Raw genomic sequence first — 16062 nt, 5'->3', positions numbered from 1 at the left:
ACCTTCTCCTCCCAGTCTCCTGCCTTTTCTCCCTCTGGCCACTCATCGTCATTGTACCACCAATCTCCAGGCTCTGAGCCTTCTTCCCTTGGTGGTTCCCCAGCTGGTTCCTTCCACCATTCCTCTGTGTCCAACCAGTTCATGACAGTCATGCTAGAATTCAGCAGTTCCCAACCTGTGTGGCTCCCCAGATGTTGTTGGACTACAACTCCCATCATCCCTGAGCTCTGGCCTTGCTAGCTAGGGGTGATGGGAGTTGTAGTTCAACAACATCTAGGGACCCACAGGTTGTGCTAGATGGAAGTGATGGGATTTGCAATCCAGCAACATCTGGGGGGCACTTCATTGGCTACCCAAGTCCTCATGTGCCCTATAGCACTTCCCCATAGCTTTGCATCTTAAGGGACAGTTGGTCATGTTGGGCACCCTGTTTTTTAGAGTTCATCATTAATTACCACCCTGATAGGCTTCAAAATAACTGTTCCCCAGGACACAGTTTGAGCAACCCCAGCTCCAGCATTGAGAATGGAGCAGTTTTCTGTGTCCAAAAGCAATTTCACACTGTATGTTTCAGATGCTATCTACTACAGTGCGTGTGATATATATATATATATATATATATATATATATATATATATATATATATATATTCAGTCTACAAGTGCAATAACATTTGAATCAGTCCCTCACAGGAAGGAGTTAGCGAGCGAGCCACAGGCTGACATTTATTCACAGAAAGCACAAAGAGAGTAATTTTAAATAGCAATCGATTTAACAAAGAAAATGGAAGCCTGTTCAGAGATAATTTGCAAGCGGAAAGGAGGGCTTCGTTCGAGATGAATAAATCATTTGCTGCAAATAGTTCCCCCCGACTCTATTAGAGAACATTGATTCGCTTTCTCGGGTTCTTTAAAATGATTTGCTCTTAGCATTCTGCCTTCCCCCCAAACACACACACTTTTTGATACATTATTATGGGTTGGGTTGCCTGCCTTTATGACTTCTACTTTCCTCCCTGTACCTCAGCATGACAGCTTAATTGTTTACCATGAATTCTGGGACTAGTAATAGCAGCTAATTTAAATAGGCCAGTGCAGATAGTGGACCTTTACCCATAACGATACAGACCACAGCGGTGTTTATATATATATATTTAATCTTAACCATACTGGCTGCGCTCATATACCAGGCAAATGGTTACACTCTGTACAGAATTATTATTATTATTTTTTTAAAAAAATGCTTATTATCCAATGCATAGATCAGGCATTCGGTAGCACTTTCCATATCAAAGCAGCTTTATAAAAGAAGACTGTAGTTATAAAGTAATGGCAATGCAACTTACATAAAAATTGCCACGCTGGGTCAGAGCGATGTTCTGTCTCACTCAGCAGCTTGTCAGTAGATATTGGTATGACAGTGTGTCTCACACAGGATCATCAACAGGGCATATAAGAACAGGGGGAGCTGCCTTCTGCCAAGTCAGACTGTTGGTCCATTGAGCTCAGTCTACACTGCCTGGAGATGCAGGTGGCGCTGTGGTCTAAACCACGGAGTCTCTTGGGCTTGCCGATCAGAAGGTTGGCGGTTTGAATCTCTGCGATGGGGTGAGCTCCCGTTGCTCTGTCCCAGCTCCTGCCACCTAGCAGTTCGAAAGCACACCAGTGCAAGTACAGCGGAGCCTCGCAAGACGAAATTAATTCGTTCCGCGAGTTTTTTCGTCTAGAGAATTTTTCGTCTTGCGAAGCACGAAATCCCATAGGAATGCACTGAAATTCAATTAATGCGTTCCTATGGTCAAAAAAAGTCCAAACAAAGCCAAATTTGGTACAACAAGAGTTTATTAAGTGCTCTTTAAAGTCACACATACTGTAAAGAGCATTTCAAAAATTGAAGGAACAATAAATTAAGTTTCTAAACATGACAGAAAAACATTTAAAAATCAACAAAGTGTACAGTACATTTTCTAAGACTCTGGGGGACAACTCGAAGAAGGTTCCTCTTCCGCTCTTTGCTTCTTGCTGAAGAACCTGTCCATGGTCTGCTGCTTCATCCGCCTTTTCAGCAACTCCCTGAAAGGCAACATGACCGTCGTATCAAAAGTGTTCACAAGGTCATGTGCCACGTGCTTGTCAGGGTGGTGCCGCTGTGCAAAAGCCTGCACATCCTTCCACTTCAGGCAAATGTCCCTCAGTTCTTTGGAGGACAGCCGTTCCTCAGTTGCTTCCTCCTCTTCCAGCGAGGCCTGCTCCTGCGCAGCATCTGCCTGCAGTTCGACCAGCTCCTGGGTGGTCAGCTCATGGTCGTGCTCCTCCACCAGCTCGCTGATGTCCTCCTCTGTGACCTCCAGGCCCATGGTCCTCCCCAAGGCAACAATGTCCTGCACCACTGTTGACTCTGGTGCATCAGAGTCACTTGGTGCCACACAGTCCGGCCACAGGCTGCGCCAAGCGCAATTCAAATTTCTCTGGCTGATCCCGTTCCAGGCCGTGGTGATCATCTTCAAGCAGGTGACGATGTCGAAGTTGTCCTTCCAGAATTCCTGCAGGGTGATGGTGGTGCAATCAGTCACCTCAAAGCATCGCCTGAAAAGTTGCTTGGTGCAGAGTTTTTTGAAATTGGCGATGACCTGCTGATCCATCGGCTGGAGCAGTGGCGTGGTGTTAGGCGGCAGGAACATGATTCTGATGAAGCTGAACTCCTCCAACAAGTCCAACTCAAGGCCTTTAGGATGAGCAGGAGCATTGTCCATCAGAAGCAAAGCCTTCAGCGGCAGGTCGTTGTCCAGCAGGTACTGTTTGACAGCAGGGCCAAAAGAAAGATTGACCCAGTCCACAAACAGCACACATGTGACCCAAGCCTTACTGTTGGATCGCCACATGACACTCAGCTGCTCCTTGTCGACCTTGTGTTTCTTGAAGGCCCGTGGGTTCTCCGAGTGGTACACCAGCAGGGGCTTGATCTTCAGGTCGCCACTTGTGTTGGCACAGAAGAGCAGGGTCAGACGGTCCTTCATGGGCTTGTGGCCAGGCAACTTGGCCTCCTCCTGTGTGATGAAAGTCCTTTTGGGCATCCTCTTCCAAAACAGCCCGGTCTCGTCGCAGTTGAAGACCTGCTGTGGAACGTAGCCCTCTGTCTTCACAGCCTCCAGGAACTCCGCTGCAAAGTCTTCAGCCGCAGGAACAGCAGAAATGCCAGCCTCTCCATGCCTGACCACGCTGTGGATTCCAGATCTTGCCTTGAACCGGTCAAACCAACCTCTGCTTACCTTGAAGACTTCTGGCTCGCCTGAGGTTCCTGGCTGTTCCCGGATGAGGTCTGTGTGCAAGGCCTTGGCCTTCTCACAAATGACGGCCTCAGTCACTGTGTCCCCTGCACGCTGCTTCTCTTCTAACCAGATGAGCAGCAACTTCTCGACCTCCTCCAGAACAGCTGGGCGGTTCTTCACGATCCTGGTGACTCCCTTGGCTGCATCAGTCGCAAGGATCTTCTCCCTCATCTTCAGGATGGTCCCGATGGTCGATGGATTCCTCCCGTACTCCCTGGCGAGGTCTGTCACACGCATTCCACCGTCGTGCTTCCGGATGATCTCCTTCTTCATTTCCAGTGTCACCTTCTTCTTCTTCCTCTCGTCGGCCTCTGCAGCAACAGTCTTCTTGGGCCCCATGGCAGCACAGCTCCTACCTTCGCAAACTCAAAAAAAAAAGAAAAAAAAGAATCAGTGCTTCACATCCAAAAAATTCAAAAGCACCCAGCCACCCACCACACAGAAATTCAAACCCAGAACCAAGTCCTTGAATTCCAAACACCCAACCCAAAATCCAACCCCCCCAAAAAAAAGTTTTAAAAGTTTAACTTACCAAATGGCTGCAAAAGAAGTTTTGGAAAAGCTTCAAAAATCACCAAAGTCTTCAAAAACCTCAACTGTTCCCCCAGCCACCCACCCACCACACAGAAATTGCAAACCCCTCCCCAACTGTTCCCCCAGCCCCTCCCCAACTGTTGCAAACCCCTCCCCAACTGTTGCCCCAGCCACTCACCGCACAGAAATTCAAACCCAGAATTTTTTTTAAAAAAAAAACCAACATGGTCCAATGGTCACAGAAAATCATAAAAATGCAGAAAAAACCACACAAGCTCCCAGATTCTTGCAAACCCCTCCCCAACTGTTCCCCCAGCCAGCCACCACACAGAAATTCAAATCCAGATTTTTTTTTAAAAAAAAATGGCCCAATGGTCACAGAAAATCAAAAAAAATAAAAAACCCCCACACAAGCTCCCAGATTCTTGCAAACCCCTCCTCAACTGTTCTCCCAGCCAGCCACCACACAGAAATTCAAATCCAGAATTTTTTTAAAAAAAACAACAACATGGCCCAATGGTCACAAAAAATCATAAAAATGCAGAAAAAACCACACAAGCTTCTAGATTCTTGCAAACACCTCCCCAACACCAAGTCCTTGAATTCCAAACACCCCAACCCAAAATCCAAAAAACCCAAAAAAAGTTTTAAAAGTTTAACTTACCAAATGGCTGCAAAAGAAGTTTTGGAAAAGCTTCAAAAATCAGCAAAGTCTTCAAAAACCTCAAAAAAGGCTACCACACCGCATGCTATGAGTTGCTCCTCGAAGTCAAGTCGCAACTGCACCTCTTCAAGCAACGCACCCTGGATATTAACGGTTTTAAGAAAAAGGAAACAAACTTGCAAGACGTTTTCGTCTTGCGAAGCAAGCCCATAGGGAAATTCGTCTTGCGAAGCAGCTCAAAAACCGCAAAACCCTTTCGTCTAGCGAGTTTTTCGTCTTGCGAGGCATTCGTCTTGCGGGGCACCACTGTAGATAAATAGGTCTCCAGGGAAGCCCCAGGTCACAGTTTTGGATCCATCACAGAGCAAGGCATGTCTCTGTCTCTCTATCTCTCCGGCTCCCACATCCACTCACATGAACAACCTCCCTTGGCCTATTGCTCTCCATCCCAGGATGACATGACACTCAGCCAGGTGAGGTGGCAAAAGGTCCACCTATTTGTCTCTATGGAAACGTGGCTCACCCTTGGAGATGCTGATGAGAGCACTTCACCAGCCAGCTAAGACAAGGCCATTACCCAACAAAGACACTTTTCTGACAGCTGCTTCTGCTAGATTCCAAACTTCACTAGATGTGCAATCACAGGCCTGGAAAGGACCCATGTATATCATCCAGGCTAACCCCCACACAGCCTATAAACAGCTGCCTTGTACCACTGGTTCACCCACTTTAGCATTGTCGGTACTGACCAGCAGTGTCTTCACAGACAAGATGTCACTCCATGTGTTGCTGGATTTCAGCTTCCATCATCTCTGCCAATCAGCCAAGCTGGGTGGGGCTGATAGGAGCTGGAGTCAATCATCATCTGGAAAGTGAGCATCATAATTGGCTGGTCCTACTGTTAGAATTCCTGCTCCATGATTGCAGTCATGGGATTGTTGTCTTTCACATGACGGTGTATGTTTTGACTCCACAGAGTGGGAAGTGATGGAGACAGGATGCTTGTGTTACTGTGCTCCGTGAAGTGGGACTATTGTCCTTTGTTCTTTTTCTCTTTGCTGTCTGATGCTAGAGAGAGAGGGAGCCATGTTGCAGTGCTCCGTGTGTGTTTATATGTAAATAAAGTAGATTAGCCAAAATGCTGAGTTGCTGAGATCTGTCACGCACATGATGTGCAAACTCTGCGGATCCCTAAGTGTGCCGGTATCGGTTGGCATCGGTCGCTGTGATGTTCAAGCTGAAGAAAGCTATTGAAGCTCCCGAACAATCGACCAGGAGGGAGGGAACATGCCAGTCAGGCATGTTTCTCTGCCAGGATCTTCCTCGAGTGTAGGGTGAACTCCTGACACCTACAACAGTGGTCAAGGATCTGGAAACCATGCCATATGAGGAACAGTTGAGGGAGTTGGGTAGGTTTAGCCATAAGAAGAGGAGACCGAGAGGAGATATGATGGTCATCTTCTAGTATCTCAAGGGCTGTCACATGGAAGAGGGAACAACAAGCTTGTTTTCTCCTTCTCCAGAGGGGAGGACTCGATCCAATGAATTCAAGTTGCAAGGAAGGAGATTCCGGCTAAACATCAGGTAGAACTTTCTGAGGGTAAGAGCTGTTCAGCAGGGGAACAGACTCCCTTAGGAGGTGATGGACTCTCCATCCTTGGAGGTTTATAAGCAGAGGCTGGGTGGCCATCTGTCAGGGGTGGTTGAGATTCTTGCATTGCAGGGGGTTGGACTAGATGACCCTCGGGGTCCCTTCCAACTCTACAATTCTATGATTCTACGAGAGTATTGAGACTAGTGGTATCCTCCCCAAAGCCTTCACAGAAAACTTAAATAAAATAGGAATGCAAATGAAAACATTGTAAATGCCATTAAATACCAAAATTAATACAAATTAAGATGAACGCTTATGACACACACACAAGCATTTCATTAAAAGAAAAAGAAAGCCTTCCTAAATCAGCCTGTGAAAATTAAAACATGTCAAATGTTTACTCGGATGATCATTTTAAGCCCGCTTGTATTTTATGCCGCACTGAGTGCGCAACTAACTCTCCTTTTTTCCAATTTGAAAGGACTGGATATAAAAGGCTCGTGTTACAGGCAGAAGCCATGGAATCTCGTTTCTTTATAAGCTGCCAATGAGCATTAAATAATTTGCCAGAGCTGCCTAGCATTCAGAAGTATTTAAGTGCTCACGTTTTTTTGCTGAAAGGGGTTTTGTTTTTTAAAAGATGGCAGCGAGGGTATCCAAGTGCATGCATTAATTATGGTAATCCTGTTCTTGTTGTATATAATCAAATCCTTTCAACGCTCCATTAGATTTCATCATTGTTATTCAGTCTCCTTTCGGAGGGAGGTGTGTGTTGTTGCTATTTGAGCTAGGCGTGCCAAAGAGCTGTATTCGAGGGCAGGAGGCCAGAGGAACACATGCAGTGGGCAGAGACAGGCCTGGGAATTGCTGCCAAACAGCTGCAAAGAGGCAGAGCGAGGGCTGCTTTATAGCAAATCCTGGGCAAGCACAGGAGGGGGGGTGGAGAGCCACAGTTCTATGTGCAGATCAATGCTCCTCTCTCTCTCTCTATCCGGCTTCCTGTGTTGCCTTTATACTGTTCAAGGAGCAGGCCTCCTGGCTGTCTGAAAAGCTGAGGTGTAGGGATAGGTTGGGCTCCATGATCACTGCAGATGGTGACAGCAGCCACGAAATTAAAAGACGCCTGCTTCTTGGGAGAAAGGGTCCGTATGGTTAAAGCCATGGTTTCCTAGTAGTGATATATGGAAGTGAGAGCTGGACCATAAAGAAGGCTGATCACCGAAGAATTGATGCTTTTGAATTATGGTGCTGGAGGAGACTCTTGAGAGTCCCATGGACTGCAAGAAGATCAAACCTCTCCATTCTGAAGGAAATCAGCCCTGAGAGCTCACTAGAAGGACAGATCGTGAAGCTGAGGCTCCAATACTTTGGCCACCTCATGAGAAGAGAAGACTCCCTGGAAAAGACCCTGATTTTGGGAAAGATGGAGGGCACAAGGAGAAGGGTCTCCAGGGCCAGATGAACTGCATCCAAGAGTATTAAAAGAACTGGCAGATGTGATCTCGGAACCACTGGCAGTCATCTTTGAGAATTCCTGGAGAACAGGCGAAGTCCCGGCAGACTGGAGGAGGGCAAATGTTGTCCCTATTTTCAAAAAGGGGAAAAGAGAGGACCCAAATAATTACCGCCCAGTCAGTCTGACATCAATAGCAGGGAAGATTCTGGAACAGATCATTAAGCAAACAGTCTGTGAGCACCTAGAAAGGAATGCTGTGATCACCAATAGTCAGCATGGATTTCTCAAAAATAAGTCATGTCAGACTAACCTGATCTCATTTTTTGACAGAATTACAAGCCTGGTAGATGAAGGGAACGCAGTGGATGTAGCCTACCTTGATTTCAGCAAGGCATTTGACAAGGTGCCCCATGATATTCTTGTAAAGAAGCTGGTAAAATGCGGTCTTGACTATGCTACCACTCAGTGGATTTGTAACTGGCTGACTGACCGAACCCAAAGGGTGCTCATCAATGGTTCCTCTTCATCCTGGAGAAGAGTGACTAGTGGGGTGCCACAGGGTTCTGTCTTGGGCCCGGTCTTATTCAACATCTTTATCAACGACTTGGATGATGGACTCAAGGGCATCCTGATCAAATTTGCAGATGACACCAAACTGGGAGGGGTGGCTAACACCCCAGAGGACAGGATCACACTTCAAAACGACCTTGACAGATTAGAGAACTTGGCAAAAACAAACAAGATGAATTTTAACAGGGAGAAATGTAAAGTATTGCACTTGGGCAAAAAAAATGAGAGGCACAAATACAAGATGGGTGACACCTGGCTTGAGAGCAGTACATGTGAAAAGGATCTAGGAGTCTTGGTTGACCACAAACTTGACATGAGCCAACAGTGTGACGCGGCAGCTAAAAAAGCCAATGCAATTCTGGGCTGCATCAATAGGAGTATAGCATCTAGATCAAGGGAAGTAATAGTGCCACTGTATTCTGCTCTGGTCAGACCACACCTGGAGTACTGTGTCCAGTTCTGGGCACCACAGTTCAAGAAGGACACTGACAAACTGGAACGTGTCCAGAGGAGGGCAACCAAAATGGTCAAAGGCCTGGAAACGATGCCTTATGAGGAACGGCTAAGGGAGCTGGGCATGTTTAGCCTGGAGAAGAGGAGGTTAAGGGGTGATATGATAGCCATGTTCAAATATATAAAAGGATGTCACATAGAGGAGGGAGAAAGGTTGTTTTCTGCTGCTCCAGAGAAGCGGACACGGAGCAATGGATCCAAACTACAAGAAAGAAGATTCCACCTAAACATTAGGAAGAACTTCCTGACAGTAAGAGCTGTTTGACAGTGGAATTTGCTGCCAAGGAGTGTGGTGGAGTCTCCTACTTTGGAGGTCTTTAAGCAGAGGCTTGACAACCATATGTCAGGAGTGCTCTGATGGTGTTTCCTGCTTGGCAGGGGGTTGGACTCGATGGCCCTTGTGGTCTCTTCCAACTCTATGATTCTATGATTCTATGATTCTAAGGGGACGACAGAGGACGAGATGGTTGGATAGTGTTCTTGAAGCTACCAGCATGAGGCAGTGGAAGACAAGAGTGCCTGGCGTGCTCTGGTCCATGGGGTCACGAAGAGTCAGACACGACTAAACGACTAAACAACAACAACAACAGGGATAGGTTGGTTTCCCCCCCCCCACAGTTATCCAAAATCCTATTATTATTATTATTATTATTATTATTATTATTATTATTGTTAATTTATTTATTTATTTAATTTTTAATTTTTTACCAGCAATCAAACACAAACAGTGAAACCCCCCAGGCGGCTGATACATTGGGTATACATAATCAATAATAACATATTCACATCAACCATATATACAATTTTATATACGTTAACACTCCTCCCTCCACAGGGTTTGTTTAACTTTTAACATTTTAATTGCCCCAAATTGTTCAAACCTACCCAAATAATTCAGTATCTTCTCAAACCAATCCTCCTCTTTCTCACTGATCTTAAACCCTTTCATTCTGTGTATCTTCACAGTTAGATATTCTAAAATTATAATATTCAGTTTTTTCCTCCCATTGGTTCACCCCTAGCTCTTCTTCATTTTTCCAATTACTCGCTATAACCTGTCTGGCTGTAGTTACCATCAGTTTTACCCATTTACATTCCTCTTTTGTTTTTAACTCAGACTAATAAGAACCATTAATTTAGATATTCCCACCTTCCTACCCACAATTCCCGATATTTTCTATACCAATCTGTTTCCAAAATTCATTAACTAATGGACAGTCCCACCACATATGACTGTACGTTCCCATCACTCCACATTTCCTCCAACAATTCTTACTTCCAGATTTTGTAATATGATATAACCTTACAGGTGTATAATACCATATTTGTACCAAGGTGTAGGGATAGTTAAACCATGGAATTCACTGCCACAAGAGGCAGAGATGGCCACCAACTTGGGTGGCTTTAAAAGAATAGGCAAAATTCATGGAGGAGAGGGCTATTGATGGCTCCCAGACCTGATGGCTCGGCTCTGCCTCCACAGCAGAAGCCAGTAATGATTCTGAATACCAGCTGCTAGAGTGCTCTTGGGCTCAGAACCTGCTCGTGGGTTTCTGATGGCCGTCTGGTTGGCTTCTGTGAGAAAAGGATGCTAGACTGGACGGGCCATTGGCCTGATTCATCAGGCTCTTCTTAGATTCTAATAATAATAATAATAATAATAATAATAATAATAATAATAATAATAATACATTTTTCTTTATACCCTGCCCTTCCCGGTTCAGAAAACCAGGCTCAGGGTGGCTAACAACAAATTTAAAACACTTAATTGATGCAACAGAAAACAGCATAAAATACAGTATAAAATGTGAATAACAATAAATTCAGAATTCAAAAATCAATTTAGGGGGGAAATCCATCCAATAAACATTAGGCGATCACCAGGGTTAGCTGGCTAAATTAGTCCTATTTGGGCCAGCGAGGAAACCAGGGGAGAATTAGCTGTGGGATCCCAGAGTGGGTAATCTTCATAAAAAGGGGAGGGGGAGGGAATCTGTCAATTCTGAATTCAATTCAGAATTCAGATTCATTTCTGAATTCAATTCAGAATTCAGATTCAATTCTGAATCTGTCAATTTTGGCCTCTCTCAATTTCTCGTTTTTCCCTCCTTCAGTTTTGGGTTTGTATTGATGTAAAACCAAAAGTACAAAGAGGAAGGAATAGAATCAAAGTTATGAAATAAAGGAACTGTAAGAGCTAAAATGGAACCCAACCCGCTGCAATGCAGGAATCTCAGCTAAGGCATCCATGACAGATGGCCATCCAATCTCTGCTTAAAAACCTCCAAGGAAGGAGAGTCCACCACCTCCAGAGGGAGACCGTTCCTCTGTCGAACTGCTCCTACTGTCAGAAAGCTCTTCCTGGTATTTAGCTGGAATCTCCTTTCTTGTGACTTGAAGCCATTCATTCAGGTCCTAGCCACCAGAGCAGCAAAAAAAGCAATCTTGCTCCATCTTTCATGTGAAAGCCCTTGAGATATTTGAAAATTGCTCTCATCTAAACATACCCAGCTCTCTCAACCATTCATCCTAAGGAACACTACGGAGGTTGTATTTTCCAAATAAATAGAGAGCAGGTAATGTTGTAAAAGAATAAAACACATCACGGCAGCCAAATTTTTATTTGGTGGGGTAAGAGTTTGGTATATCTGAATTCAACACACAACAAATGAAATCCCACCAAAAGGTGCAGAAATGTTCCAGGTCTTCCTTACCTTAAAAAAAATGCATTATTTGTGCATTATTTTTTCTGCAATAGTCAGAGTCAACACATTATTGTACCACAAAGAGATGTTTTAAGTCCCGTAGTGTCTTGGTTTCTTATTTTGCAGTCTTTATCATAAAATGCTCTACATATCAGTTTGTGACTTTAAACAACAGGCCTTGTGAAAATTCATCACCATTTTAAGTGCTAAAATTAAACAGTGCTTTGGCCCTAATATACCGGTACATTATTGCATGCAGAAAAACTTGGAAAATCAATACAACCCAGGTGGTTAGGAAGGCCCAACAGAGACTCCATTTCCTCAGGGTCTTGCGAAAGAACAATGTCAAACAAAAATTGATGATCTCCTTCTACCGGGCCACAATAGAAAGTGTCCTTTCATACTGTATAACAGTGTGGTACGCTGGTTTGACAACCGCAGACAGGAAGTCCCTACAGAGGGTGGCAGAATTCACTAGATGACACTGCGGGAGACCGCTGCCTCAGGAGAGTGAGGAAAATTCTTAGGGATGACTCACACTCTGGCCAGCACTTCTTTAATCTCCTACCTTCTGGAGGTCTGTTCTTAACCTGAGACTGTTCTTAACCTGAGGAACCACTTTAGCTAATGGGGCCTCCTGCTGCCACTGCGCCGCCGCCGCGCGACTTCTGTTCTCATCCTGAAGCAAAGTTCTTAACCCAAGGTACTATTTTGGGTTAGCGGAGTCTGTAACCTGAAGCGTCTATAACCTGAAGCATCTGTAACCTGAGGTACCACTGTACAGAAGTATAGTCAGCCGCACCAACAAATTAAAGAACAGTTTTTATCTGTGGGCTGTTGGGCTGCTGTGGTATAATTGACTTCTGCCAAGCACACAGAGTGTGAACAAGACTGAGTGTACTGGGGGGGGGGGGCTCATTTAATTACACTGCACACAGGTGGCGTAGTAACAATAAAAGTTTATTTACTTACTTACTTACTTACTTACTTACTTACTTTATTTAGAAGGTCCCAGGTTCAATCCTCAGCATCTCTAGGTAGGACATTTTCAGTCGTGTGCTTAGACTTCATAGAATCGTGGAATCACAGAACCGTAGAGTTGGAAGGGACCTAAGGGTCATCTAGTCCAACCCCCCCTGCAATGTAGGAATCGCAGCTAAAGCATCCGTGACGGATAACCATCCAACCTCTGCTTAAAAACCTCCAAGGAAGCTGACTTCTTCACGCATTACACTGAACACAGATATTAGCTATCTCTACACACGTACAATTGTTGGTATGAAAGGGACCACTGAGGGAGCATCTGCCTCGGATGGAGAAGATCCCAGGTTCCACCCCCGACTTCTCCAGGTGGGGCTGAGCATGCCCCTTCTTTCTGAAACCCTGGAGAACTTCTGTCAGTCAGTGCAGACGCTACTAAGATAGATGGGCCAATGGTTTGACTGGGCATAAGACAACTTCCTGTGTGCCTATGTTCCCTCTGGAATGTGGTGTGGATTGGGGCCAGAGGAAGAGGTGAGTGGGCAGCATCAAGAGTGGTGAGGAGCGTGGGATGTAACATCACAGAAACCAGTCAAATACATTTCTTGTTTGCCCAGAGGGGACACACAGGGGGATGTTACTCCAGCCAGGAGGACTTCCTGTGACCCCTGGTCTGGAGCTTCCTCCCCCTGCATGTGACCAGGTAGATGGGCATGACCCTGGGGTGTGACCATGAAAGGGTGGGTCACACAGCCATTTTCCTTTCTCTCTTGACCCTTCTTCTTCACTTTATTCCATCTTGATGCTTTTGCTGTCTGCTGGCTCTCAGCCAGCAGCGCATGGGCACAATCCCATATGGGATGAACCCACACTCTCTTCTGTAACTACGAACAACTTACATTCAGTATCATACTGTGAACTGAATGTAAGGAAACTTCTCATTGCTTTTAAGAGAAGACTGTTGTGTCTTCATTCTTTTTAAGAGGGAACAAAGGGATTTACCAGGAACAAATCCAATCTGGACAAGCCAGGCTGGATTGCTTAACTCAAGAGATTCAAACGAATCTACCAACTAGCTTCCTGCAATCTACAGGGGAATGTACTCTGCCAGCAGCTCACTAGTGTGAGTGAGGAAGGATAATATTTAATCAATATATCCTCTCCTGATATCAACAACATTCCCACAAGGAGAGCAGCATGCTTAATTGCCCCCCAAATAAAAAGAAATGGATATCATACCTTCCAACATTTCTGAGATGAAAATAAAGGTAAAGGTAAAAGGTAAAGGGACCCCTGACCATTAGGTCCAGTCATGGCCGACTCTGGGGTTGTGGCGCTCATCTCGCTTTATTGGCCGAAGGAGCCGGCGTACAGCTTCCGGGTCATGTGGCCAGCATGACTAATCCGCTTCTGGCGAACCAGAGCAGTGGACGGAAACGCCATTTACCTTCCCGCCAGCGCGGTACCTATTTATCTACTTGCACTTTGACGTGCTTTCGAGCTGCTATGTTGGCAGGAGCAGGGACCGAGCAACGGGAGCTCACCCCGTCGCGGGGATTCGAACCGCCGACCTTCTGATCAGCAAGTCCTAGGCTCTGTGGTTTAACCCACAGATGAAAATAGGGACAGTCTATTCTGCATCAGGAAGCTTCTTCCGCGTTAGATCTCCCACACATCTACATTGGTCACCTTGAGTCACCTGCAACCTCTCAGCCTCCCCAACCGCACAGGGGGTGTGTGGAATCAGGACACTTGGAGGGTCTGTGATATGACACCGAAAGTTAAGATTTCTCCAGCCAAAGGGGAGGTGGGGTGTGTTTCAATACAACTGGGGAGGACCTAATTTTAACCTCTCTTCTTTCTGTTCTCCTCCACTACATCCCAGCGCACAAGAGGCCTGCAAGCGCACTGCCTTTGTTGCTGGGGATTTTCCTTTGTGCGCTCCTGATTTTGGCGTTAGGTCTCTACTACGGCAGCGTGAGGCGAGATTTCAAAGTCTTGGAAGAGTTTCACACCCAGCTTGTTATCGTCGTCCTTCAGATCAGGCACGTTGCTGTGAAATGTTGGGCCTGGTTTATGAGGCTGTAGAAAGCCTCACACATGGAACCATGCAGGGCTGAGGACAATGGCTCGCTTCCTCTGGGATACCATCCGGATGTCTCTGAGAGAGAAAAAGAGCCTCTTTATTTAAGATGGAAAAAATTAAACGGAAAATGAAGCAGCTGTCTTCTTGCAAAATTACGACGCTACCCACGGTGGGCATTTTTCCTTTCTTATCGCCGTCATTTGGGTTCTGCATTTCTTTTCATAATGCCATTATCGTCTCCTAGCAATCTCAATTGCAATTAGAGGCCCATTGTGCAAGAGCCTTGAAGCATTGACAATATTCTTTATTTCCAACCTGGGGATGTGCGGGAGCTGCAAACAGGATTTCAAAGTATTGCCAATCAAACGTCTTAAAATAATAATAATAATAAACCCATGAGCTAGACCATACAAAAGACTAGTCTTCAAAAATGACTTATTTTTAAATAATAAATGTTGGGTGTTGCTTACAGAGGAATGTGTGGACAGACAGAGTGTATAACCTTATCAAAACTTGCTTCCTTTGAAATTCCCCAGCAGTTTCTTCGGGGAGGAGCCTTCGAATTCAACTCAAATTTTGGCTTGGATGAAACTGAGAGTAGCTGTGCATATTTTACTCTCCCCCACTGGAACCAATGGGGTGTAAAAGTGTTTTGCTGGAGCTGAGTCAAGCCTCTTTGTGTCTGATGTATATTTTGAGGTGAGGGTTAAGCAATGTGGGTATTTGTGAGTGGTATGTATAAATATCACATTTTATCCATTGCACGGTTTGAAACCTATTCTATAGATGTCAGCTTATGGATAGCTGCTGCAAGCTTTCAAAAGATAGGCGACCAGGTGTCTAACCACACAATTAAAAATTACAGGAATGTTGCAGTCTCCACTATCATTGGTTCATGGTTTAATAAAATATTGTATATACTAACACAAATTGGTTATAAAAATGTGTTTTTTTAAGACATTGATGCGATTTTTAGCTTACTGGAATCACACATTGTGTTCGTTTAAAAAACGAACACAATGCAAAAAAAATGCCTTCTGCATTGCAAAATTATGATTAAGAATGAATAAATGCTGGTAACAGTTACTAAATCTGCTTGTCACACATTGTGGTCCTGTCTGCACTATACATTTAAAGTCCCTGCCTATGAAAGGTCTACAAAGAACTATATAAAATATTAGTTTAACAATGCCAATAAAAGCAAATGTTTAAACGAGGCTGGCATGCAACCTTAGCAAAACATAAATAAAATCAGCAACTTAAAAAAAAATTATACACAATAATATTGTGTATGAACAATGGCATGGATAGGCTTGCTGGAGGGGGGGTTAGCAGATGCTGAAAACCCTGCAGTGAAGACACCTGCCTAAAATCAATGGACAGGGAGTTCCGAAGAGTAGGTACTGCTGGTAGAATGGAACTAGTGGGACTGGTGCAATGGAAGACCAAGAGGCCAAGAGTAGCTGGGGCCAACCAATTCTAGGTTTGTCCCTATTCGCGGCCTCCCTGCTGAGTTATACAAGGGCAAAACAGACTGAGAAGGAGGAAGCTGACAACCAGCATCACACACACACCCCAAATTGGCTGTAAGAAGGGAGGTGTCAGGGACAGGAATGGTGGAAACCGCAAGT

At 45.0% G+C, this 16062-nt stretch overlaps 1 protein-coding gene across 8 annotated transcripts in view; it reads left to right on the top strand.

Moving 5' to 3' along the window:
• Positions 1–14538, top strand: part of LOC310714795 (nutritionally-regulated adipose and cardiac enriched protein homolog) — a 42118-nt gene extending 27580 nt beyond the window's left edge. For all 8 annotated transcript variants that reach the window (XM_083520440.1, XM_083520436.1, XM_083520434.1 and 5 more), the window contains one exon: positions 14231–14538. In XM_083520440.1, coding sequence (XP_083376566.1) covers positions 14231–14433 — 203 coding nt within the window. In that variant the 3' untranslated portion in view covers positions 14434–14538. The remainder of the gene's footprint in view (positions 1–14230) is intronic.
• Positions 14539–16062: the final 1524 nt, after the last annotated feature.

This window comes from Podarcis liolepis (assembly GCF_965112155.1).
Source record: "Podarcis liolepis genome assembly, chromosome: 1".
In the NCBI taxonomy this organism is placed as follows: domain Eukaryota; kingdom Metazoa; phylum Chordata; class Lepidosauria; order Squamata; family Lacertidae; genus Podarcis; species Podarcis liolepis.
Note: the sequence above shows the minus strand (reverse complement) of the source record. Positions and strands in the feature narration are given on the sequence as shown.